Source organism: Caretta caretta, chromosome 3, assembly GCF_965140235.1.
Source record: "Caretta caretta isolate rCarCar2 chromosome 3, rCarCar1.hap1, whole genome shotgun sequence".
NCBI lineage: Eukaryota > Metazoa > Chordata > Testudines > Cheloniidae > Caretta > Caretta caretta.
This window is the reverse complement of record NC_134208.1, coordinates 60,005,218-60,028,555: the sequence shown is the minus strand read 5'-3', so window position 1 is coordinate 60,028,555 and position 23,338 is coordinate 60,005,218. Positions and strand designations below refer to the sequence as shown.

General features: G+C 39.3%; 1 protein-coding gene across 1 annotated transcript in view; it reads left to right on the top strand.

Moving 5' to 3' along the window:
- The window catches only part of COL12A1 (collagen type XII alpha 1 chain), a 132,978-nt gene extending 114,397 nt beyond the window's left edge, over nucleotides 1–18,581 (top strand). The window contains 10 exon segments of the mRNA XM_075126534.1: nucleotides 838–891; nucleotides 2,239–2,292; nucleotides 3,333–3,404; nucleotides 10,524–10,559; nucleotides 10,671–10,737; nucleotides 12,434–12,622; nucleotides 13,751–13,819; nucleotides 14,924–15,094; nucleotides 17,533–17,651; nucleotides 17,653–18,581. Of these exon segments, the coding sequence (XP_074982635.1) occupies nucleotides 838–891; nucleotides 2,239–2,292; nucleotides 3,333–3,404; nucleotides 10,524–10,559; nucleotides 10,671–10,737; nucleotides 12,434–12,622; nucleotides 13,751–13,819; nucleotides 14,924–15,094; nucleotides 17,533–17,651; nucleotides 17,653–17,721 (900 nt within the window). The 3' untranslated portion in view covers nucleotides 17,722–18,581.
- The last annotated feature ends 4,757 nt before the right edge of the window (nucleotides 18,582–23,338 follow it).

Sequence of the window (23,338 nt, the reverse complement as noted above, 5' to 3'; positions counted from 1 at the left end):
GGAACCCTTTGTGTAAATTGAGGATAGTATACAGCCTAGAGACCTTATTTTCTATACTGTTAGTATTATCTGAAACACTCACTCAGGCAGTAGAAAATGCCAAGAATGGACCAGAAGACATCTCTTAATTCCTCAAAAAGAACAGGAGTACTTGTGGCACCTTAGAGACTAACAAATTTATTAGAGCATAAGCTTTCGTGGGCTATAGCCCACTTCATCAGATGCATAATTCTGGGCCTGATCTTGCAAGGTGCTGAGGCCCTGGGAGGTCCTCCGTTCCCATTAAGCCCTCTGTAACTACCTTCAGTGTTTCTTCTTGACACAGAAGCTACAGTACTAAGAAAGAAAGAATATAAAATGTGCAGGGTGTGGCAGCAGCTCATTATAAAATAGGACAGGCGGAGACTAGTGAGAATGGGAAAAGGGGGTAATAAAGAGAAGCTGCAACTCATACTCTTCACAACCACTGAATTGATAGAAGATTGTCTTATAACCAGAGTTTAGTACCAAGTGTTTAATAACTAGTCAACATCAATAAGCCATGGTTGAAGAGACTTTAACAAAGATCTATATTCTGGTAATAGGATTGAAAATGTAAAGAACAATTTTTAAGGGAAGTAAGAAAAAATGTGGTAAATAATAAGGTGCATTGCATTGTTAAAATACAGCTGGTCTCGGCCAAGGGGTTCATTTTACATTTTTTATACATTGCCAAAAAGCCATGTCAGAAAAATCTGGAAGTTAAAATGTGTGTATAAATATATAGAGAGAAGTGTTTAGTACAGCACAAGTACTTGTTCTGTCTTGTGTGAATGTCTCATTATTTTTTTTCCATAGGGAACCCCAGGTTTGTCTGGCCCACCTGGCCCAGTAGGACCACCAGGTGACAGGGTAAGGTCTCTTCAGTCTACAGTGTTATGGCACAAGCTATGCTCCATTCTATAGCACATGAAACTCCAGCACTGCTTTCTGTTTTTCAGCTTCTTCCTTTTTTTTTTAGAAACAAGTCCTCTGCCCAGAGTCCAGCTAGACTCAGGAAAGATGCTTGGTGGGGACCGGGAAGATTGTGGGGAGGAAATCTTCCCCCGTGGGCCATAAAGCAGCCACAGAACTTTTGCAGAGGCTACTCAAATTCACTGACTGGATTGGACTCTATGACTCCTATGCAGAGAGAATGGGAGATCCACTGAGCAGGGCTCCTCTGACCCTGCTAATATCCTGGTCCCCTCCCACATTCTGTCTGCTGTTGTTAGGGAGCCTCATGGAATGGCATGTCCACAATACAGGGGATGTGCATGTACAGAATCCACTGTTAAGGCAGGATTTGTCCTTTATGCTTGACCTCTGATCACGGGCAGTTAACAGCTTTGCTTTAGATCAGGGATTCTCAGATTTCTTCCTAGTGAAGACCCCACTGAGGTAGAGATTGTCTTATGGACTTGTCGCAATCCCTCCCTTCCCATTTGCAGTCATACAGACTAACTCCCCTCCCATTCACAATGGCATAAGCCCCTGTGGCAATTAGAGCAACTACTTACATAGAAAAGCAGTTATTCATAAAGTGTTTGGTATTTGGTTTCTTAATGGGGTTTGGTAGCCAGAAACAAGAAGGAGAACAAGCACCATGTGACCAGCCAGATCTTCAAGGACCACAGCAAGAGCTTGCTTGGACCATTAGTATTTCATTAACACCAGTTAGAGAACAGCTGTGTTAGGCTGTTTAGATGGGACTTCTCAAGACCATTCAGAAGTTGCTCCCTTTATCAATTTAGAAGCTTATTCTCTGCATTGCTTAATCCTCTCCATGAGCAGGGCTTTGCTTTGTCAAAGTGCAGCAATAAGGAGGAATCCTTGACCGAATGGGCCCCTTTCTTCTTTATGACTGAGCTCATCAATCACTTTGGGCTGCGCCTCTAATTCCACCCTGGGAAGGAGGCAGCAGATTTCTAATCATTATATGGCTGTGTTTGAGAGACAGACACTCCACCCTCAGTGAGTCAGCAGCCTGAGGCTCTCTTAATTTGGTAAAGCTGTGCCAATGAGATATTTAACTGGCAATAGCAATGGTGCATATTTAAATAACTGACACATTAAATTTTTGGCTTTGACATACATATTAGCGTTAATTATGAATAGCGCCATTATGCATAGCTTTAAGGGCCACTAGTTTTAAATGAAGATTGCTGCAGCCTTAGGCCTGTCCTTAATAATCTGTAAATATTTTCATTTTTGGAATAGGGTTTCACAGGAAAAGATGGTGCCACAGGACCCAGAGGCCCACCTGGATCAGTGGTAAATATAATACCTTAGCATAGAATGACCCAAGAGATATAACCCAAAAAGGAAAGAATTCCACTATGCTGGTTTTGAACTCCATCAATTGAATCCTTTATCATATTTGAGAAAACATATAACATGAAAATTATGATGTTGAAAACTCTTGGAAAGGGAAGAGGGGGAGAAGTTATTTAAAACTTGCAAACTCTTAATTTAAAAAATGATACACAGAACTACTAGGGCTTGATTCTGTTTTCATAATGGTGTTACTCAATCGACTTTCATGAACTTTACTTATTCCTTAGTTACTGTTGGATTAGAAAACAATATAGAGAAACTGGATCAGGTAATTATAGACCCAATAATTGTGAAAAATTATCACGTCAGGCCAAGCAGAAGAATATTTGAGTAGTCATGACTAATTAAAAATGTTGAACTTTATTGCACATATTGGCCAATGTGCTGGTCTTTCATTTGTTCAAATTTATCTAAACATCACTGAAGTGAATGTTGTGGACTCATGGTCATGACTTCTGCACAAATCACAGAACTACAATAGGGCCAAATTATGTGATCTTTATTCAGGAAACCCTGAATAAAAACAAAACCTAAGGCACCTGGGTGCTTTTGAAAATCCCACGAGGTGCCTATCTGCACCTTTAAGCACCTAAATGCCTTTGCAATTCTGGCTCGACATTAGGGATAAGAATAATTTTCTCTTAAACATGCTATTCACTTATGTATATTGGGTGCATCTACACTGCAAACAGAAACCCAAGGCAATGCGTCTCAGAGCCTGGGTCAACTGACCTGGGCTCTCAGGCCTCGCGTTAAAAATAGCAGGGTAGATATTCTTGCTTGGGCTGGAGCCTGGGCTCAGAAACGCACCCCATGAGCCCGAATCAGTTGACCTAAGCTCAGAGACTTGCTGCCATCGTTTTTTGTTTGTTTGTTTTGTACTGTGTAGCTGTACCCATTGTGGCAGATTTAGAACCAGTTACACTCAGGCGCTAACGTTGTTCCTTAGCATTCCTTTGTATGTCTTTCTGTTTTAGGGCGCTCCAGGAGTTCCAGGAGTAGCAGGTCCAAGTGGAAAACCAGGGAAACCAGGAGATCGTGGGCCACAAGTGAGAGAATGATTTACATTTACAGTATCAGGTGTAACATACTCTGGCTGCAGATAAATATGCGACTTACTCTGGCTTTAAAATATTTGTCTCACGTATGTTCATGAAAGTGGTAAATACATTGAAGCTGAGCTAAGGCCACAAACCTAATTTTTTAAAAAAAATTATTTTATAGTACATCTTTCTGTTCATTTTAATAGTTGGGGCTGGAAATTGTGGTCACTGGTTTCTGCTAAAAAAAGCACAGTCTGTACGTGCCAAGACATATATATTTCTACACTGTGAAAACATCAAGAGCTAGGTCAGCAGAATTACTGGAAATTGTTGTTTTTTTTTATAGTAAAGAGTGGTATGCTGCTGGAGGTGGAAAATCTTTGGTAATGTTATATGATCACTGGTGGTTCGCAAATGTTTGTGATTTAACAACGTGATTTAAACATTATTTAAGTACTGTGGGCTCTATTGAGGCTTTTACAGCCACGGCCCCACATTGGAAGAGAGGGAGCAGAAGTTGCAACATCCCAGGAAACATTCGAGCTGAATCAGAACAGAACAGGAGCTGTGATGTCTCTGAAAGGATGCACGATTCATTCCCTTGTGCCAGCCAGTTTGGAAAGGGGCAGAGTTCTCCATCCTCATGGAGTGTATAGTTCTTAAGCAGTGTGGTCTGATGAATGCGCACAGGCACGAAAGGTTAGGTGTTCATGTATTCTAATCCTGGCTTAGTCACTGTGAGGTGTTGGGAAGTCACTTCAGCTTTCTTCCTCTGTAAAATGCAGTTAATGCTACCTTACCTACCAGCTTGTTGGGGGGTTGTGAGGATTCATTAGTTTGTCTGTCCAGTGATTTGAACAAATAAAGTGCTATTGTTAGTTTTAGTTCTGCCCATTGGTGCTAGCCACCCCTCCTCCTTACAGGCCAGGATAACAAAAGCCAACATTGTGTCTGTCCTTGTACATGCACTCAAGAGAAGAGAGAGGCTATCTATGCCCTGACCCATGCACGAATAACCTTAATCTAGCCAAATCAGTATATTCAGAAAGTACAAGTACGGTTTAAGTACTTCTAAATGCTAATCCCAGAGTTCATGCCATTTAAAAGTATAATTTGCTTCAAATTTCCCAGTTTCTTGAGAAGTGACACTGCACGACATCGCATCTAGTGTTTCAAATGTTTTCAGAACAGATCCCAGCAGGAATTCTGGCTTGTGCTTTGTGCAGATGTTTTGTGAGACTCATGGTAGACAGGATTTCGACATTTAAGTTTGTGTTTTGCATTAGAAGTGCCAAAGGTGCAGCCCAAGGGCCAAGTACAGCCTGCAAAGTCCTGAAATGTAGTCCAGGCCTGCCTGGTATTTGTAACTGCAGGTCCAGGAGAGAACTGATCACCTACCTGCTGCTGTTGGTGAACTCAAGGAGCAAATAATCTCTGTTCACGTAGGACTACATCTTGTCCTTTTTGCTCCTGTTGAGTGTGGTGTGGTGTAAGGTAACACTCAATGTAAGTAAGAGTGGCGGGACCTGGCCCTTACCAAAGAAGATGCAAATACAATCAAATATTATGATTTTATGCCAAAAGTATACAAAGTTAAATGCAAATTATATACAGCCCTCGGGCTCCTGGCAAATTGCCAGTGAGTGTTGACATCAGGCTTATACATTTGGCCACCTCAGTTTTAGCCAATAAATGTTTTGCAGCTCTTACAAACATTGCAAATTCAAGTAGATCACAGAAGTTCCTTAACAGATTAGCATGGCTGTAAAATGTTTTGTACCTCAATGCACATTAGTACTAAATCAGGCTATTCTCTGAAGCTAAGTTTCACCTTGATAATTTGCTAACAAGTACTCCCAAAAGAAAAGAAAGTGGGCTTTTAGATCAGTAATAGACAAAAGGATTGAATGAGAAGAAAAGAATCAGAGTACTATGACATCTGTTAACTGTTAAGAATAAAGAAGTCGTTTATGTTTTCTATATACAGCTGCAATGGAGAGATCCTCCCAGGGACTTAGCATGCTGTGACTAGCCTTGGGACCCTCTTTAAAAGGGGTTGCACAGTATGTGTAATGGAACTCTGTTCAGGAATAAATGCAGCCTCAGACTATATTCACTTTTGTGCATGGTCCCGTGTAGACAACACATGAGTAGGGGAAGATCTTCTGGGGAGAGCAATCAGGCCTGTTGTCTTTCAAAGTAAAGAGAGCACATATTTCTTGACGTATCCTTTCTCAGATACGGAGCCTTGCCACGATTCCAGCCTTCACCCCACTGCTCAAAAAAATCCCAGATTAAAAAAAAAAAGCTAACATTTCTTCTCTGTCACCCCAAGCATCCTCATCACAGGATGTCAATAAACTAGACTGGTGGCAGCAGTTGCTTTCTCTCAACATCCTGGCAACCAGTTGGCTGTAGTGCACAGTTTTCTCTGTTAAAAAGAAAATAAAGTGAAATCTAAACAGAATGTCGCTAAGTTGGAAGAGGACACAAACGGACAATGCTTCATTGAATAACTGCATAGGCAATTGTGTTGTTGAACCGGTAGTATTCTCTAACATCCCAATGGAAAATTAGCATAGTGTTTAGGCAGGTCTGTCTCTAGTATTCAGCTGTATTAATGACAAACCTTTGCATCAATTAAAAATCAAAATCAGAGTATTTCCTTTGCGAGGTTGCAGATGTGAGTCTCAGGCTCATTCAGCTTCAGTGAAGTTTTGAAAGTTGACTAATGCACCTTCTCTTTAATGAAAAAGGAGAGAAAGGATCCATTTACATTGCAGAGGTTAATGCTTTTGATGTTTCTCAGCTATAGAAATCTTGCTGGCAATAAATATCTTTGAGGAATATCTTGCCTTTTGTATTGGAGCAACTCTCTCCAACAATGACAGGTTTAAGAGTAGCGGCTATGTTAGTCTGTAACTGCAAAAAGAACAGGAGTACTCGTGGCACCTTAGCGACTAACAAATTTATTATCCTGTTCTCTCTCCAACAATGGAAAGGTTGTTGCTTAGAAACCAGTGATGCCCCTTTAAAAAGGCTTTTCAACCAGCTAACATGGCTTTTGGTTGATGTCAGCCTTGAAAAGTTTCTTTTTGTTTGGTCAGCACTGCACTGCAAAAATATTTCTGCAAATAGCATGTAGCATGTGAGCATTTGAAGTTTGCTTCAGTTGGTTGCCCACTTTTATGTTTTCATGTTTTGTAAACACGTCAACAAATGAGCTCCATGGAACAATTAATTTAAAGCAAATATTAGATTATATGGTCAGAAATTGGCTAGGATAATTGACTAAAATGAATTTTCAATTTAGTCAGAGAACTGAGACATACTATATGACTATGTTTCCAATCAAAGCAGCTTAAGAATGTTACAGACCAAGAAATATTATAAAAATATATTTAGCAAATAGGTATAAATAAATTAATTTCTAGAAAATAGCAACATGCTGACAATTCACAAACAGAAAGAAACTAAATTCATTGAATAAAATAATTTGTGATGAATTTTGGGTGGGATCTGCAGAGGGAGTTAGGTGTTGCAATGGTGAGTGTCATGGAGCCTAACTTTTAGGTGCCTAAGAAATCACAGGGACAACACTGTGATCCACGAAACCGAGCTAGGTGCCTAGGCTCCCTATACAATGAATGGGGAGAGACAGGCTCCTTAGATTGCGAGCCACAAAAGCCAGCATGCTAGGTGCAGAGCCTCCAAAACTAGCCAATGGGAGATGCCAACCAGAGGGGTGTGGGCTAAGCCCTGCCCCTCTCAGAGGTAGGCACCTAAGTCTGGGCTGCAGGGAGATGCCTATGTCTTCTTGCAGTCCACGAATGGGACCCTGGAATGAGGTGGCTTAGGTGCCTTAGCAGCTTCATGTGGGAATGACTTAGGCCCCTGCTTTGCTCCACACAAAACAGCCACTGGAGGAGGAGGAGATGCCTACCTTATAACTTTTAACCCAGTGGTTAGTGTACTGACCTGGGAGACAATGGTTTAATTCCCCCTCTCTCCAGAGTAGGGGAGGGGATTTGAACAGGGATATCCCACCTCTCAGTAGAATGCTCCAACCACTGAACTGTAGGGCACTCTGATGTGAGACTCCCTCAGTCTCTCCCACTGAAGCTGTTCCACTATGGATAAATACCAAAAAAGTGACTGGAGCAGGGGGACTGGACCACATCCACATGGGTACCTTAGGACCTAGGCATTGGGCTACAGAGTCATTCCCTCACTGAGCCTAAGTTGCTTTGTGGATTGTACCCTATTTACCTAGCTATTCATATTATATGTATTGGAGTAGAAAAAGCCATAATATTTCCCTATGTGATTCTTGAGAGAAATGTGAGAGTTGGTTTTGTATCTAGCAGGCCTTTAACACTGTCTGCACAACTGGGAGTCAAACTCTTCTTGCTTCAAAGCTGTTATGTCAACGTTTGCTTTGAATTTTGAGTATTAATGTGACAGTGTTTTCTTAGGTAAACTTTAATCTTTGACCCCATGATAATATGCGTTGTGTGCTTATTATTAAGCAATTATTAGTTTGCAAATTATAGGGATGATATACTGCAGTGGCTATGAATCATGTCCACACATGCCATTTCAGAGTAGCCATTCCAGCTCCTTAATTTGAGGCCTTATGATCTCAAAGGAAGTTTATGAAACTCTGCTATTGCATTCAAATTGTATCCAGCTCTATTGTGACCTCAGTGGAACGATTTGTTGTAGTGTGTCATTGAAGTCATTTGTGGGTACAACAAGAATGTTATGAAAAAAAACCAGCTACTGCCCACATTCAGCGTTTGCTTTTGTAATAGTGATAAATGGGCTGCTTAAAAATAGTAAATTGTCAAAGGCATCAGGGCTAAGGAGGTAACTAATTATGATGGTAGCTAGGTGAAGCAGCAGATTATTGAACGAGTCTTTCATCTTTGGGAATTTGCAGAAGGTCTATGTTCAGAACTACTTTGCTGTTTGGGCATGTTTTGGCAAAATTTGCAGTCTGCTCATGAGACAGTAGGAGTGAGAATTTCAAAAGTACTCAGTGCTGGCCCTAATTCTGTTCCCACTGAAGTCACCAATGAAATGTCCATTGACTTCCATGGCAGCAAAGTGCTCTTGAAAATCTCTAAAATTTGGTGGGGGTTGTTACAGTTAGGATTAAAGTGCATTGCTAGAGCTGTACACAAAAGCATCTCTTGCACTAAATATGGGTCAAGCAAGCTTTTTCTTTTTGATCTCTGTGGATAAATTTAAAAAAAGAGCTTTAAAAGGCAACAGATTTTTAGATTTCTCAGAGAGCAAACTAATGGTTAAAATGATCATGTGTCTGATTTTTGGCCTATTTGAAATGGGCATCTGCATTTAGCTTGTGGCCATAGTTATGTTAGATGGACCAAAACCAGCTATAAACATCCGTGTGAGGTCATTGTTATCTAGTGTGAAAATCTGCAAAATCCAACATACCAAGCGTCGTAATTACATTTTCCCAGGAAACTGTGTCATGCTCTTTCTTGGCCCTTTTATTTGTTAACAGTGGAATGCAAACAAAAGGCTAAAGTCTCAAAATATTACATGGGAGATGCACACACAAAATTTAATTTTCAGAATTAATTATGTGTGTATATCTTTTGAATTGTGTTCTTTAAAAATGGCCCCAGAGTGTATTTTATGCAATTGTGGCAATTCAAACATTTGTTTTTACAAGTGGATGATCAGTCATTCTTGTTGGCTTCTTGTAAAAACAACACCAACACCAAAAACAAACCACCGTGGAATGCAAATGCAAATGGGAAAATGCTGTCAGAGAAAGAAATATAGCTCTTGACAAATGAAAATAATTATGGTGACAGCTCAAGCTCACACTACAACAGGTATTTGTCGTATATTGTAAGATTAGAAGCATTCAGCATCTAGTAAGGGAGATGTCATTGGAAACAGAGTAGGCACTCGAAGCCATCTCTCCCAATCTTCTATAACTCTTGCCCATAATCCTATATCGCTCAATGCAGGATTACAGCCTCTGTTTCTCACTGCTGGGTTTGGAGGAGATAGCTACCCTCCCTGGATGTGCAGTCTTTGGTCTCAGTTTAGTTTGTTAATGAACAAGGCAGGACATTGTTTCAGACTGAAATTACTATTTACAATGAAAGAGTAACGTAATACGTGCAACAATACTGAACCAGATCATATGGCCCTGTTTTCAGAGGTGCCCTGCTGGGAACACAGCCTTAAACCTGGATTTGTGCTGGAAATGGCCCACCTCGATTATCATACACATTGTAAGGAGAGTGATCACTTTAGATAAGCTATTACCAGCAGGAGAGTGGGGTGGCGGGAGAGAAAACCTTTTGTAGTGATAAACACCCATTTTTTTCATGGTCTGTGTATATAAAAACATCTTCTGTATTTTCCACAGTATGCATCCGATGAAGTGAGCTGTAGCTCACGAAAGCTTATGCTCAAATAAATTGGTTAGTCTCTAAGGTGCCACAAGTACTCCCTTTCTTTTTGAGAATACAGACTAACACGGCTGCTACTCTGAAACCTAACAGTAAATACAGTATGTCAAAGATATGATGATTTAACTGGGAATTGGTCCTGCTTCGAGCAGGGGGTTGGACTAGATGACCTTCAGGGGTCCCTTCCAACCCTGATATTCTATGATTCTATGATAGCATTTGTGAGGAAATAATACACTGTTTCAACAGACAGGGACATAATTTAGCTGGAGTACAAGAAAGCTTTCAACGGGGCAGCCTTTTTAAAAAAAAAAAGTGGCCTCTATTTTTTCGGGCACAGTTTTGTATCTGCTAATAACCGGATACAAATATTCCCATTGAAACATCTGACCTATCTAATTTGCTGATGAAAAACTGCAGGCACCACATGACTGAAGGTGCATCTAAGGACACAGCTGGGTGGGGTTACTGAGCAGTTGCTCTATCAAATCCATCTAAAGCACCTGTCACTGTAGTATGTATGCACCAGACTGCCCTTACAGAGTGTTTTCTTTTTCTCTCTTCATCCTTCCAGTTTCTTTCATCCCTTTACGTTTCTGTGTTCCTATATAATCAACTGCAGTATATGTAGGTGCATTAAATAATAATGGAAATTAAATTGTTTTAGGGTCCACCTGGAATGAAAGGAGAAAAAGGTGACAGAGTAAGTACTACCTTAAAATTAGTTTATTTCTCACTTACTTTATTGTAATAAATACTGGCTTTTTAAAAGCACAGACAATGTACTAATATAATACTTGTTTTAATTATTAAGGGAGATATTGCTTCTCAGAACATGATGCGAGCTGTTGCAAGACAAGTCTGTGAACAATTGATAAATGGTAAACAATGTCGTGCTTTTTCCTAGTTCTGTTTTCCATATGGCTAATTTAATAGCTCATTTATGAAAAGTCGAAATGATTTAAATTTGAGATGAAAGGATCCTGGCTGCAAAGCATAACAGGAGCCAGAGTGTTGCCATTGCTATCTTCTGTGCCACTGATCTGATGGAAGGAAAATGCACCACAAAATTGGTTCCTGAATCCGAAGGGCTAACTTGTTAATGAACTAATCGGTCACCTCTGGAGACCCATATTCAGATCTTGCACCACACCACAAAGGGAATGATTTTGTGCAGTCAGCCAAGATCCTGTTTTAGCACTGTTCATGTAATAAAGCCACCAAACATTTTGGCATAAACCAGGTCTCACCTCTGAGAGATGGAAGGCACAAGGCTGGAATGGAAGGAGCTTTACAGGTATTAGGATTGAAGTATATTGGCACATGCTATCTGGGCAAGCGATGCACACAGGACAAATTGTGTTATGCAAGGGAAGAAATAATTGCACTGGGTAAGTCCCAAAATTCAGGCCCCCGAAACAATATTTTAATGGTTTTGGTTTTTACTTCAGCCCCATAGCTGACATAGCACTCTGCAGCCCTAATGTGCCCCTACCTCCAGGCAGGAGTGACCACTGGAGGATTCATGCAGTGGAGGATCCTCAAAGCTCCCTATGCCACCCTACAGGGAGCAACCCCAGAGTGCAGCTCTGTGCTCCACAGGAAGTGTAACCCCCCTACACAGCTTCCTCAAATCATCTCTACCCCTTCCACAGCACAACTGCACAGCATTTGCTGTCAGGAAGGCCCCCAAGGAAGACAGAACGACGTTTGCCTATACCTTATTTTTTATGCAGTAGGGCATGTGCTGCTTAGACCCCGATACTGCTGTTTTTGAGGTAACCCAAGATAAATGTGGAATTGTGACATACTGATTTTGTTCAACCAAAAATATCAAATTGTTCCCAAGCAGTCTGCACTTGTAATGGAACTACTAGGATGTCTTCTTCTGTTTTAGGTTCCCTATACTGAGCCTTCCTCTTGAGGGCTCATTGCATGGTCACCATACTTCTAGTCAAGAATAACTAGCTGGATCTCCCCTTCAGAATTTCTTGCCGCTTACTTGGACAGAGCTGTCTCTCCTGAGCAACACACACATTCTCTGGGAGTGAAATTTTCCCCTCTGACAAGGGCTAGCAGAGGTGTATGCATCCTCAGAGCTTAAGTGGGTCTTAAGTGATACATCACCCTTGTGCAAGCCTTCAGCATGGGGCTGAATTTCATCTTCTGTTTCCTGTCATTGGAATATCTGTTCTTTTAATGCAGAGTACCCAAAAATATCTATTTTTGATGGCTAGAACTGCATTTCAGATAATCTTTTGGAATTAGCCTTTGCTGTCTTGCAGACTAGAAAAGAGTTCTTTGCCAGGGTTCAACCAACAAGGCTGTTGTAATCCAAAACTCAGTTTTCACTTGTCACCTTTAGTGGCTGTGAATTTTTATTTAAGAGTATCTGCGGCCAGAATCTCTCCTCTCCCCCCACCCTCCTTCCCCATGTATTCTACATGATCATATCTTGCATTCATCTTAATCTGTGCATATGTTCCAATTCTCCACTATTTGGACAGTGGGTGGCGGGTGTGTGCATGTGTGATTTTAATGAAAAGTGATTAAAAAACCCTTTCTTTCTCTTTACAGGCCAAATGAACCGGTTCAATCACATGCTGAATCAAATCCCGAACGATTACTATGCAAACCGCAATCAGCCAGGACCTCCAGGACCACCAGGGCCTCCAGGAAGCGCTGGGGCAAGAGGAGAACCTGGACCTGGAGGAAGACCAGGGTTCCCAGGAACACCTGGCGACCAAGGACCACCTGGTGAAAGAGGTGAGTAGTGCTCAAAGAGCATATGTATGACCATATTTCAAAAGCTGTCAGCAGAGGAATGCAATGCAGCTGCGCCAGCCAGAAAGACTATGAAGCATATAGCTTCCCATAGCCAATTGAAGGTATTGGTACAGTGGCATATTCAGTGTCTGAAGACAAGATCTAAAATTACAGAGATTTGCATCTACAGTGCTTCTCTGTCCGTGTGGTATTTATGGAACACCAGTCACTGCAGAGTCTAAATGCTATCTCAAGAAAATTTATCAACTTTATCAAGATATCTTAGTACAGAGAACATTCTCCTCTCAAAGCTGTTTCTGGTATTAGCTGCATCTTGACAGGCTACTTTTCTGAATTGTCATCTGGATGAGGGGAAAATAAGATTCGTTAACAAGAATGTGGGGTGAACCGTAGCTTAGTGATGCTGCAGTTGTATGCAGCTGAAGCAGAGTAGTAGGTATATGGGAAATATATGACTAGATGTGCCAGAACACTTCAGGTGCTTTGAACTGCTCTGGTGATGTAAAGTAGGTGTAAACTCAGTTTAAATGGCTGGTTAAGCCTTGGTTATGGCTGTTTTGCAATAGCGTAAGGGAGCCAGGCTGTAACCAGTGAATCTGGCCCTCAGTTGTTCTGGCTGTTACACTTCAGAATGTGGACATAGTGTTGTGTTTTCTAACATAGATTTTACTATGGATATTTACCACTTAAAAGAAAATAATGAACTTCTGAATCCAGCTATATGATAATATTGACTTACACTATTTCATTAGGTTTCAAAGGATGCGTAAAGTGTAGTTGTAACAGAAATGTATAAAGCTTGTATGCCTTTACTCATGTTGGTAGATGTGTGGAATGAACTTCAAAGATGTTCCTGTGTTTTAGTTTAGTCTCTTCAGACCAGGTTACCGCTGTACACTACATTTAAAAATCTTGTCTTTCAAACTGAGATGTTTGTTTCCTTAAAATATTTTCCTCATCAAAATTAAAACTTCCTAGACCAGAGCTATAAAGCAATAAACTATTTGAAGTATATGTTATAATCAATGAGAGAGCTTGAAAAAAATATAGTTTTCTGACATGGTTTCTTTTTGTGTGTGTGGTTTTTATTTCCTTTTGGATCTTTAGGACTGTCAGGAGAGAAAGGTGAAAGAGGGATTGGATCACAAGGACCACGAGGTTTGCCTGGACCACCTGGTAAATTTTCTGTTTTTAATTTACATCAGCTTACACAACGGTAGAAGTAAAAAGGAACAAAACTTCCTAGAAAGTCAGATTGCTTAATTGCTCTTATAGCAAATAAGCATATGTTACTCAATTTTTGACATGTATTGGTAATAAAATGAAGCATTCTAAAAATGCTGAAAAATTTAACCAGAAATGTTTTTTAGACATGGCTAGTAGAAAGTTGGCTTTATCATATAATTTATTCTTCTGGCACATTTGCACATGAAAATATTTTTGATGAAAATACTGATTTTGAACCTTTATTGACTCAGTAATCAGGGGTTGATTCCTACTGAAATGGACATTTTCTCACTTTTTTCAATTTGATAGAAACAAAATATCACCTGATACTTTTGGAATGTCTAGTGCCATTGTTGGATCATGTTTGTAGTTACCCTGATGTCCTTTACTGGCAAAGCATAGCGTTACTAGTACAGAATATGATCCTCTCTCTGTTACTTTTGTTCTTTGTGTCATTTGATTTCATTCACAGATCATTTACTGATGTCTTGGCAGAAATCGTTAGGCTTTCTCATTGTTTCTGCCTTTAATTTACTAGTTTAAACATGATTTTTTCATTACAAGAGCCATAAGAAGCTTGCAACAAATTCTAGCCCCAGTTGAAACTCTACATTTCTGTTAACCATAATACAACCTCTTCCAAAGAAAACATTACCTCATCTAATCTAGGGTTGCAGGGTAGCAGAATTAATGCACTCCTATGTTTTAATTGAAATCCAATGTGCTTGTCTAATGTAGTAGTTTCCCTTGAGATCTTCATATCTTACACAGAGTGGAAATAAACCAGAGAATTCATTGATGTCTTTAGCGTGGCTCCAACCTTGCCAAATCAGTTTCTGTGAATACAGACCTTAAATTCCCCACACATAGGAAAGCAACTAATGATGAGTCAAAATTTGGTTCTCTTTGGTTGTTTCACTGACCCCATGTAGAAACCAAATGTCAATGTTTTCTTACCAAAGGCTCGTTCACAGTCTAGATGCCAGGAGTGCCAGTGGTTTCTGACAGGTTGACTCCTTAAAAAAATGATCTTCCTTTTAATTCTAAAATTAGGTCCACCAGGGGAATCTCGAACGGGCCCACCAGGTTCTACAGGTTCACGAGGGCCACCTGGGCCACCAGGTCGTCCTGGAAATGGGGGTATTCGAGGTCCCCCAGGCCCACCTGGGTATTGTGATTCATCCCAGTGTGCTAGCATCGCTTACAATGGTCAAGGATTCCCAGGTAGGTTATTGACAACTTAAACTGTAGTCATTTTAAATAGCCTTCACAGATGCAGATCTGCTTTATGCAAGACAGGCCCACTAGTGTGGAGATACTGAATCATTTCAGGAGCAAATGGTACTGAAACTGCTTCGTTGTAACATTACATCTTGGAACAGTTCAGTCCTTCTAACACAGACAGCTCTGAGAGCAGCTGTTCAGATTTGCGATGCAAACTTGTCTCACATTGATTTGAAATGTGTTTAGCTTCAGGAAGGAGGTGATTAAATTATACAACTAACTGGTTTTTAATACATAGAAGGATAGTAGATGATTATTTTGCTGTTAGGATTTAAATGACCATTTTCTTCTTCTTCTTCTCCTCTCCTTCCCTCCCTCCAATCTTCTTCAGAACAAGGTTGAATACTCCATGTTTCTCTTGAAGTAAAAAGAATGCTCTGGTTGCCAATTTTTGTGTGTCTGTTTTTTGATCAACATCAGGATTATTTATACAAAATTAATACCTGAAATTAAAATTTTCCACAAACAAAAACTGTTCTCTGTTACAGTGCAAGCAACTGAAAAACTCCACTATCCTACAGTTTCCACTGAATTAAACCCCAAAAGTCTCTGGTTAGCCCTGAGTCATGCCAGCCTCCTGCTGTGAGAAGCAGTTGAAAACAATAGGCTGTCACAGGGAGTCAAATAATGGATGACAGTGGCCAACAATTTCTGACTAATGAGAAGACACTAATATATTCTATACCTAGGGTCCTGCTGGGCCATTTTCATGAAGAAAGTCCAGGCCCATAGTATTGTTAACAAATTCATTTGTGTGCACTGTAGCATTTTACAATTAGTGTATGTGATACTGATGTTGATTATGGTTTGCCACTAGCATACTGTGCATGTATACATGGAAAAAAATAATATATATATATATATATATATATATGTGTATACAGACTCAGTGCTGTTGGGTGTAAAAAGCCAGGTACTTGCATAGATCTAACCCAAGATTCCTATTTAAATGAAAAAGAGCTAAACTTGTACCCATTGTGCAGCCATGCAATCCTTCCTAGTGAACAGCTATGTATACATATATAGATATATGCATATGACTTAACCATTGTGTATTTTAGTTGGATGACAATATATTTTTGCACAGCAGTCTGACTTTAAAAACTAACATAATCTTTGACCTGTTTCAGGTTCCGGCTAACACATTTTCTAAGTCTCCAGTGCTGCTTGCAGGTTGAATACATGAAAAACCTGTTTCTGAGATGTTTGCGCACGTGCTTAGTAGGAAATGAGTCTGTATGGATATTTCACCACGGATGTGGTTAAAATCGAACCGTGTTGGCCTCATATAATACTAACAACATTCGTGAATGACATAAGGACAGTGATGTCAATTCATTATCAAGCCTGTTGCATTTCAGTAATAAAGTAGAAAAACAACTATTTTTAACACCCCCCCCCCCACCACCAAATCATCAGAAGCCTCAGTACTGAAAGAGGCTTATAAAACTACTAACCAGCAGAAGTAACACCATTGTGGGAGACAGATTTAACCTGATAAACAAGAAATGACTTATGTAAATAGTAAACTAATTGTGGCTTGTAAATGATTTGTAAGGGATCGTGTCCACTAAAATCAGTTAACATCTTTACATTAAGCTTCTGCATTAAAGCCTGCTGCTGCTTGCTATGTGCCAGAATAACATCTTTGACTCTGTATGAAATCTACCTGTCTGTTGCTTGTGATCAACATGTCTGATTCAGGGCATCTGCCTTTCTGTATATGTAATCTTGTTGGGTTTTGTAATTGCAGTTCTAAATACTAAAGTTTTATAATTATTTTTCTTCTGTTTTGCTGTAGTCTTTGGTGTTCCTCCAGCACCAGCTGTAACTCAGTTTGTTACGAGGAACAGAATCAGAAAATGACATGTACTGCATATTGCCACTGGTGATAGTTATGTGTACATTTATTTCCCACCCTCAGAGAAAATTACTAGAAGCCAGTCAAACGTTTTCTTTTTACTTAATCCATTTGCTCTATTAATTAATTATTTTTTAAATCAAATCCAAGTATTTTTTAGATTTGTTGAAGTAGATGTAAAATACTATTTTTATTTTTTAACAATTTATTGGGCCCTTGCATAACACCGTAAGACTGTTTCTACAAATGTTTCTTGTGTTTTTAAGAGCTGGATCCTAGGAGGCCTTTCAAAACCAAATCTCATTTTTCTTATGATTTTACTGCCTCTCCTGCCCCTCCCCCCACAAATTCCATGAACAAAACTGAAAAAAAAATCAGTGAATTATTAATTTAGATATTTATTATACGAAATTAAGATTGAACTAACATTATATAGCCAAACTAACTTTCATTATATTTGTGGATTCGAAGACATGCGATAACTATAATGTTCAATCAGACAACTATTTTCAACCAGAGTCATACGTACCTGAAAGTGGACCCTATCAACCTGAAAGTGAGCCCTACATAGTACCAATGGAGTCAGAAAGGAGAGAGGATGAATATGAGGACTATGAAGTTGAAATGCATTCACCAGGATTACCCTGAACAAATGTGCTGGAAAATATCATTACCAAGAAAAGCAAAAGCAAAAACAAAACCATAAAAGATCTGTCTTGTTTTGTGTTTTTGGTTGTTTGTTTTTGTTTGTGCTATGCTCACATATGCAGATACATACAGAGTGGGTGTATCCTATATTCTCCAGTGCTCCCTTCTCAGATCAGAAATGCACTCATATCTTGTAGAGGTATCATGCTTATGTGAGAATAGCAATGTATGTAACTGTAGATTTCATTCTTGCTCTTGAAATGCTTGTAAAATACTTTTGCTTAAGGTGGCTGCTTAGAACTTAATGTGTGCATTCAGTTATCACAATGCTGCATTTTCTTTAAATAATAATTAAAAAACCCACAAAACACCAAAAACCAGAGCTGCTGCAAATTTTCGAAGGGCTGTCTGCTTTAGCTCTGCAGTTTTCCTCCTTTTTAATGCCTGTTTGCAGCTAAGTCACATCACAAGTCTGCATTGTCTAGTAAAAAGCAAACCAACTCCTTCTACATCATTGCCAATTTTTTCTATCCTTAGTTATATCTTGCAGGGCATATATTGCTCTTATACATCTCCTTTAACAACCACAAACTTTAAGTAATGTAGCTGAAATCATTGTATCAACTGGATATAGTTTTATACTGCTTTAAATCTCCTTGTAGACACATTAACATTTATGCCAAATTGCAGTCAATCCTGCAGAGATGGAATTGCATGTTTGTGTTGTATATTTAGTATGGATTTTTTTTCAGAATATAATGTTTCTTAGTTATCAAAAGCAGTTGGAAATTGTTTGCAAGACTATGGATATAGAATTGCTGCTTTTATATTTTAACTGCAAATTGTGAATTTCACTGCCTTATATTATTTATTTCTGAAACAAAGGAGGCATTTTTCAATAAAACTACTGAAAATTTACTTTGTATGATCATTTCTTGAATGGGGCTGTGAGGATACAGACTTGTAAGTTACAAGAATGAGATGTAACAAACACACAGAGACCTTACATTTTCTTTATTAACTCCTCCTGATGTTACAGTGACCACAAATTAATTTGGAATTTTACTAGTGTTAAAACAGGTCCCTGAGGCTGTGACATTGGTCGATTGGGGGTGGGGGGTCTGGATTTAGTTGGCTCCCACCCTGTAAGGTTTGATATAACTGTCAATATCACTTAGCGTGTAGCACAGGTGGGGAAAAAACCAAAATGAGGCTCCAAGCTCCAATTGCTGTACCATCCCCTGTACCTCATTGGTGCCCATGAGACTAGTGGATGGGTGAGCAGCTAGAGAGGCCACTGGAGATTGAAGCAGAGGAATAATGGAGGTGAGAAAATGGCTGGATGCCTCAAAAGCACTCACTAGGTGGCAGGCAGAGAGTGGCTGGTGGTGGCTCCTGTTCCACCCTTAGCCACACGCTCTTTGTGCTCTATCTACATATTTTAGGTACTTATATCCCCCATCAGTGTAGCATCTGGTTCAGTGCTAGTGGAAGTCAATGGAAAGATGCCCAAGGTCACACAGGAAGTTTGTAGCAGAGCAGGGAATTGAACCCAGGTCTCCAGACTAGTACCCTCTCACCACTGGACAATTCTTGAGCTCTAGTGGGAACAATATAGTGAAATTGTATTTGTAAGGGCTTAGCTTTTAAAAAGTAAGCTTTTTTCCCATTGAATTTTTAGTGCCCTAAAATGCAAAATATACAACACAGCTATGTAAACTGCCAGCTTGGTTATATGGTAAATTGAATCCAAACAAGTGAAGTAGCAGAGATAGACTAGAATTAGGGCAGTAAAGGCTCGTAATCTATTGGGAGTTTAGCAGGAGATATAATGAACTGAGAAATGTTCAAAGGAAAGTCAAAGACATCAAGTTCTTATGTTTGGTGTAACCCTTGAGTTGCAAAAGGTAAAGCATGGAAAATGTGTTCTGCATTATAGTTTTCTATAAAGCATTACCTACAACTTCCAGAAAATGATTGAAAGGAGTTTAGAAAAATTGACTGAACTGTGTGTCTGTCTTGTATAAAATTATATTATTGTATAAAATCTTGCTTGTAGAGTCAGGGATTAAATGTATCCCTGGGGAAAGCTTAAAAAGATGCCCAAATCTTCCATGATGGTATTCCCATCTATCCACCAAATGAAAAGGCCCATAGCCAAAATATCGAAAGCATAGAATTAAAATTAGTTCTTTATGAAATATATCCAACTACTGCCAGCTGCAGTGCGCAGTAATGCCCATTCAGTAATGTCCTTTATTAAGCCTGATCTTAATCTAGATGCTATTATTTGATTATCTGCGGACACAGAAGATGTAAGCATTAAATAAGAACTGTTTATATATAGTTAATACATTTTTATGATTTAATTCTAGTCTCAGATCTGCAAGTTGAATATTGGTTCAATAGCTTTGATACCTTAAATGCATGGAATTCCCAGTAAAAAATATGAGGGAAACAGTCAAAATGAGTGAGGATCAATTCTTTGAATCTGAAAGAAGGATTTTGCTGGTAATCATTGTTTTTCAGACAAGATCAGCACAGGGCTTTTTGCATCTCCACAACAAAGGCTGAGAAAGAGCTTCTCTTTCTGGAACTCACTTTTTAAGAAAAGACACTTTCCAGCACCTCTAACATTTGGGGGCAATGATGTGAAATGTTTGGGCTGCATTTAAATGAGCATTTACTAATATGGCACAGCGAGAAGGAAGAACTTAAATAATATTTAAGAAATGTAGGCTCAGGGGAATGACCCTCAGGACGGACTGGATGGCATTGTGGTTTTAAGGGGAAGTATTTGTGAAACTAATCCATCCAGTCATAAAAACTAGAAAGACAGCATATAAAGCAAATATAAACAATCCTTAGTTCCTGAGAAACTCATGCACATAATGTGCCAATTGCAGAGTTTATTTAGTTTAGCAATTTTAAACAAGGGGATGGATTAAAGACACACTTCTAAGCTCATCTTCATCTCTCTCTCTCTCTCTCTCTGTATTTTGGCAGTGACTATGCATGTGTGTACAGGTAGGCAGCCATGGGCTTATCCTGATCTGAAATTCGACTGGAATGTTTAGGGTGTGACCTTAGTGAAGAAAATAATTCCTTCCCCCTCCACCCACAAACACTCACACAGAGAGCAGATTCTTTGTTGCATTCTTGATACCAAGGATAGGAAAAACTGCAAAAGCTATGGTAATGCTGTCTACTTACAATGGCTAAAATTGTACACATTGTGACTGTAGTGTGTAACTACTGGTATGCAAAATAAATAAATAAAGGCAAAAAGGGCTCAGTGGCAAGGATGCAAAGCAATAGCACTTCAACTGAAAGCCTGTTTTTCCCCTATTTTTCAGTTGCATATTTGCAGTAATAATGATTTCTGAAGGGAAGCTGGAGTGACTGTGAAGCTAAGACACTTAAAGGAGAGGAACATAAAGAAGTACTGATTGATTTTTGGCACGTGCATGGCAGACACCACCATCTGCACCACACAGAGCTGCCACTGGAACCCAGGCAGGTCCTTCTGAAGAAAATAAATACATAAATAAGTTACAACTTGACATGGGTCAGCGGGGAGCCCAGGAACATTCATTCCAGGCAGCAAAGTCCAATATAAATTTTACCACTGCAAACATTATTTTTGCAAGGAACTTCACATCTCCCAAAACTCTTCTCTGCTCTAGTGAAGAAAAATAAGACATTATTTTGACTGTGACATGGCTGAAAAACAAAATCAAAGCTAAAATGTCCACAGTTCTACAACTCCTGGAAGAGTGTAGAAGCCCCAGGGTTTCTTTGGATATAAATTGGATGACCCAATTTTTAATGGCATTTGGTTTGGACTTCCTACTAGAATATATGAACCTGCAATATTGTGCTGATCCGCAGAGAATGCTCATGTTTCAAGTATCTAATCCCAAGGTGAAAAACTGGATTTTTGCAGCCATCAGGCAAATACAAAGTCTAAAGTGCCAAATTGTCTGTTCATTGCAGACAAAAGAAAAGACGCTTTTCCCTTTGTGAAACTAATTTAAAGACGGAGAATCATCTCTTGATGTGATATACAAATCAGCGTGAAACATGAAGGAAAATTCTGTTTTGGAGATTTCTTCTCAGTTGGAAACCTGTTAGCCAATAGTCACTTAAGAGCAGTAGATGCAGAAACATGGGTTCAATGGTGAATACAACATAAGCATCTGAAAATAAGAGAAGCAGCTTATCTGCCTTATCCTTGAACTTCTTTTCCTGCATTGTTTGAATTATATGTTTTCACTCCACTGCTTTTGTTTTGTCGTGTGTTGGATAAGAGTAGCACTACAACTGAGTTCATTGTTCCAAATTACACCTGAGCAGATGGTTAAAAAACTTGGGGTGAAAGCCCATTGAAGTCAAATTTGGAACACTCATGTGGGGACATACAAGACTCTTCAGCAGATAGTATTTGCATTGTAAGTAGGAAAGGCATTATTGCTTGCATGAGCTGTGACCCACATTCTGCTCTCAGTCACACTCTTATTCTATGTTGTTATTCTGAATTCACACCAGTGTGTAACTGAGAGCAGACTTTGGCCAACGCTATTTCTTTGGCATCTGTACAGAGCAAAATGGTACTGGTATGGAACCCCTGTGGGCCATCTTCCTCATCCTGGCAATCTGCAGTGGATTTGCTTTAAAGTTGTTTTTATAAGCATATTTTAGCTCACACTTTTGCTTACAATATGTGACTGTGAAATACTATTTTTTCACCCCCCAACTAGCCAGTCATGGACACCTCCAAACTCTAGCTCATGACCATTATGGTTCTTTCTTTACGTGTGAACTATATTTAAGCTTAAACTAATAATTGTGGGCGTGAACAGCCAAGATTTTCAGAAGTGACTACAGATTTTGGTAGCTAGGTCTGCGCGTGCTCAGTTCAGACACCTGAGCTATTTATGATTTTTAGGACGTGCTGAGCACCCAGCCCCTGAATATCCGGCCCCTTTAAGATGTCTCAAAAGCAGGGCTTCCAAATATTGAGGCATCCACCAAATCATTGGTCCCTTTTGAAAATCGTGGCCATAAACTATATCTTAAATGCTTCTTTAGTAAACAAATGTTTTCATAATGTTAAACAATTCATAAATGAAGATGGAAAAATAAAAATAAAAAGACCAAGAAGAAATAGAATCTCCTTTCTGTCATTTTCCTAACATGTTATCCTTCAAAGTACTTAAGCAGAAAATAAAATACAGAGGGAGAGGGATTATGAATCACTGCAGCTATGATGAAAGTAGAAAAGCTTCAGCTGTTCAGGAAATACCCCTGAAAGGGAAAAGGAAAGGATCTGTATCTTTTTTTCCATTAGAAAGGGCATCTTGCCAGTGCCTTCTACCAGAGACACTAGCCAAAATGAGTTTTCACTGATGTGGCAGAATAATAAAGACATTTGTAAGTTTACTATTGATTATAATAAAAGTTTTCCTGTCTTGGATAAACAGACGTGTATAACTGATAAATACCTACCTAAGAATGGTTGTACAGCTGCTAAAGCAAAACAGATGTGAGATGTTTATCAATTATAATAGTCCACTGTTTATGCCTCATAGCAACTGCCACTGGAATGTTGCAACATATTGTTTAATATTTGCAGCTTTTTGGCTCCTTTTATGTAGATAGCAAATTATTTAAAA